This window comes from Apium graveolens, chromosome 11, assembly GCF_009905375.1.
Source record: "Apium graveolens cultivar Ventura chromosome 11, ASM990537v1, whole genome shotgun sequence".
Taxonomy (NCBI): Eukaryota; Viridiplantae; Streptophyta; class Magnoliopsida; order Apiales; family Apiaceae; genus Apium; species Apium graveolens.
In genome coordinates this window covers 42,576,229-42,579,903 of record NC_133657.1, presented here as the reverse complement: position 1 = coordinate 42,579,903, position 3,675 = coordinate 42,576,229, and the positions used below count along the sequence as shown (strand labels likewise).

Here is a 3,675-nt window from a genome sequence, read left to right as displayed (position 1 = left end):
CGATAAGAAAGACAAAGGAAGTTACAATACCGCTAACTCATAAACATTTAAACTTGGGATGGGCTGCAACACAGAGGATTGATTTGATAAATCTCTGCTGCGAATCAAACGTTTCAAATCTATTGATAACAATATAAACCAAAGAAATCATATAACACTTACATATCAATAAATTCAAATCATAATATGAAAACAAACCTATAAGTGAAATCCTTGCAGAGTTTTCATATAAACGTGGATCCATTATTAACAGTAGATCAACAGAGCATGAAACAAATGAAAAGATTAGAGGAGGTTCGCATTCTAAGAGGAAATAATTCAAAAAAATTCAAATGTATTATTCAGTTGTTACAATCACCGAGATTTAGGTGTATAGATTGATATATTAAGTTAGTTTTTATATGAGTCATTATGGATTTAAATGGAAAGTTCCATGGATATGTGTATAATATAAAATTTTATGTCTAAAATAATAAAATGGGTCATGGATCATGTGTTATCGGTAAATTAGTGGGTAGATTAGTGAATAAATGTTATATGGGCAATATTAGTATTTAAGATAACATAGATACTACAGTATATCTAGTATATCTATTATTTAAATTTCTCTTTTAGACTTCAATTTTTTATATTTATGTTTGTATTTCCATATTTACATTTAAATTATTTTCTTAATTTTCTATTCATGTATTAAATTATTATATTAAAATTTTGATTTTTTAAAATAAATAAAAAATCATGATTTACCGTACAATTTAATAACTTATAAGTAATTTATACTTAAAATTATTAAAAAGTTTATAAAAGGTCTCCTATCTACTAGTCTCTTGCGTAGCACCTCCGATTCATTAAATAATGGATAGACTTCCTCTTCCACTAAAGTACCCCCTTTAACAATATGCGTTTCGTCAGCCTGCACTGATCGACGGTCCAAGATGCAAGACTTTCATTCGTGTAGTTAAAAATGTAGAAATGTTCATAGAGAAAGACATAATAAAAGGTATAAAATTAATGTAGCAGTTCATCTGTCGACATATGCTAGGCTAGTTCACTTATTATTATAGCACCGGATTTTGTTTCTTAGTATCTGTTTTTCTTGACCGGATTGGCAAAGAAATAATTGTGTAAGGAACTATAAATAAGAATGCTGAAGCTGGTTGAGATGAGCTATCAATGAAGGTAGAGAGGATGGAAGGAGATTGCAGTTCAAAGAAAAAAGTGTGTGTAACAGGTGCAGGAGGGTATGTAGCGTCCTGGCTTGTCAAGTTTCTCCTGTCCAAGGGTTATACCGTTCATGGAACAGCTAGAAACCCCTGTAAGTCATCAAAACTTACTTTATTCTCTCTATTCTTGCATTGCATACATTACAATTCAGCACTCCTAGTAATCAGTGTCTGTTAGTTTGAAAAGTTAAATCTTTGTCGGTTCTTGTTATTAATCGACAGCGGCTACTAGAAAAAGTACAAAACAATCGATGTTGGTTAAGTAAATAACATTTGCTAGGATATGCTTAATTTCTTATTAGTAACTGAGTGACTGACCCTGATAAGTTGGTTTTGCTATCCACGTTAACGGTAAAACAACATTTCAATCGGCAAATATGACATTATCGATGAAATTCCAAGTCCTATTATCGACAACATAATTTTTTTGTTGAAAGGTCATAGGTCTCTCTTCTATTGCATAAACCCTGTCCGGCTGTCCCTAGATGAAATCTTACCATGCATGTGTTAATTCGTAGGTGATGAAAAAAAGAATGGACATCTACAAAATTTGGAATATGCATCAGAGAATCTGCAGCTGTTTAAGACAGATTTGCTTGAGCATGAAGGACTTTGTGCTGCCATTGACGGATGCAAAGGAGTGTTCCATGTTGCTTCTCCAGTTCCTGATAATATTTCTCCCGTGGCTAATCCTGAGGCAAGTCTCTTGTATAATTACTAGATCCTATTAATGTTATATCATAAGCATTTTAACTAGAATTCTTAAATCAAAATGAAACTCTGTTACTGGAATGGAGGGATTAATAGATTATCATGATTGTTAAACAGAACATCTTTGTAAGATCGTGTTTATGATAATTTTGTTATACTCAGGTAGAGCTACTTGAACCAGCTGTACAAGGTACAAGAAACGTACTAAACGCATGCTTAAAATACGGAGTTAGGAAAGTGGTTGTTGTTTCATCTGCTGGTGCTATTATGGTGAATCCTAACTGGCCTATGGATCAGGACATGGATGAATCCTGTTGGACTGATACTGAATATTGTAGATCTACTAAGGTAATTTCTTTATAATTTAAGCAGTGGATCTATATGTCATATAAAGTGATTTAAGCGTAGGAAATCATCTGGCCTTCTATCGTAATGAGCACACAGAATTGGTATTGTCTGGCCAAGACTATTGCAGAGAAAGAAGCTTGGCTTCATGCAAAGAAAAGTGGTCTTGACATTGTGACAATATGCCCATCCATTGTCATTGGGCCAATGCTGCAATCCACAGCAAATGCCTCTAGCTTACGCATTCTTCGTTACATGGAAGGTTGTTTATTTAGTACTAGCTATTTTTTTACAGCAAGGAATAATGTAGCATAACCTTTGTTCGTTAAACCAACTTCTAATTTTTCTATTTAAAAAATTAGGTTCAAGTGTGAAGGTAGACAATATAGAATTTCCTCTTGTGGATGTACGTGATTTGGCCAAGGGAATCCTTTTGCTCTATGAAAACGATGAAGCAAAGGGACGATTTATATGCTCCTCCTTTGGTCTTCGCGTCACAGAACTGGTACAGAAGTTGAAGAGCTGGTTTCCAGACTACAAGTACTCTACAAGGTAAACCTTCTTGTTTTCTTTTTCTTTTTTTTTCATAACCACAATTTTAATTTCAATATAACAAAATGCATTTGATGACAGCTTCGCCGAAGTACAACAGCTAAACTCATGGAAGTTGAATTCACATAAGCTGCAAAGCCTGGGGTGGGTGTCTAAGCCCTTGGAAGAGACTTTGAAAGATGTTGTTAAAGATTATGAAGAACATTGTCTACTTGCAACTTAATATAGACTCTAGTAAGAGTTGTGAATACAACTGTTATACATTCTTCTTGTTGTAACATAGTACTCTCAGCAATCTTTATCTTTATTTTTATAATACACCATCATCAGTTTAAAAAATAATAAGACATTTTATTCATATGAATTTACATATTTATTATATTAAAAAAATATTACAGATTTGAATATTAATCTAAGGTCTAGAATGCACACTTCACTGATATGTCATTTGTGTTTTATAAATCAAACATTTAATATGTATTTATCACGTGAGAGTTATAAAATAACATTTTAATCATATTTTTTATATTTCTTGATTTAATTATTTATATATTTCTAAAAATATTAAGTTACTATTAAAATAATATTACTAATCAATTTATAATAGCCTAACATGGTATAAAATTAATGACATTTTATTCATTTGAAATTATAAATTTGCATGTATGTTATTATATTTTAAAAAAATATTATGAAGAGGGATTGAATCTAAATCTAACCATACTATGTCAATATATCATTTACGTTTTTAATAATGCACTTAATATGTATTTATTATATAAAAGTTATAGTAATATTTTTTAATCATTATACAAATATATATATATATATGTGTGTGTGTGGG

The 3,675-nt window shown here is 31.2% G+C and overlaps 1 protein-coding gene across 2 annotated transcripts; it reads left to right on the top strand.

Annotated features, from left to right (window-relative positions):
* The first annotated feature begins 862 nt into the window (after nucleotides 1-862).
* Nucleotides 863-3,189, top strand: LOC141697916 (cinnamoyl-CoA reductase 1-like). 2 transcript variants are annotated; one of them, XM_074502478.1, is made up of 6 exons: nucleotides 863-1,315; nucleotides 1,742-1,920; nucleotides 2,097-2,282; nucleotides 2,400-2,541; nucleotides 2,642-2,831; nucleotides 2,913-3,189. In XM_074502478.1, exons 1-6 carry the CDS (start codon nucleotides 1,174-1,176, stop codon nucleotides 3,052-3,054), a joined length of 981 nt encoding a protein of 326 aa, XP_074358579.1. In that variant the 5' UTR covers nucleotides 863-1,173; the 3' UTR covers nucleotides 3,055-3,189. The 2 variants fall into 2 exon arrangements, with proteins under 2 accessions (XP_074358579.1, XP_074358578.1); XM_074502477.1 differs by having other exon boundaries at nucleotides 864-1,315; nucleotides 2,379-2,541.
* The last annotated feature ends 486 nt before the right edge of the window (nucleotides 3,190-3,675 follow it).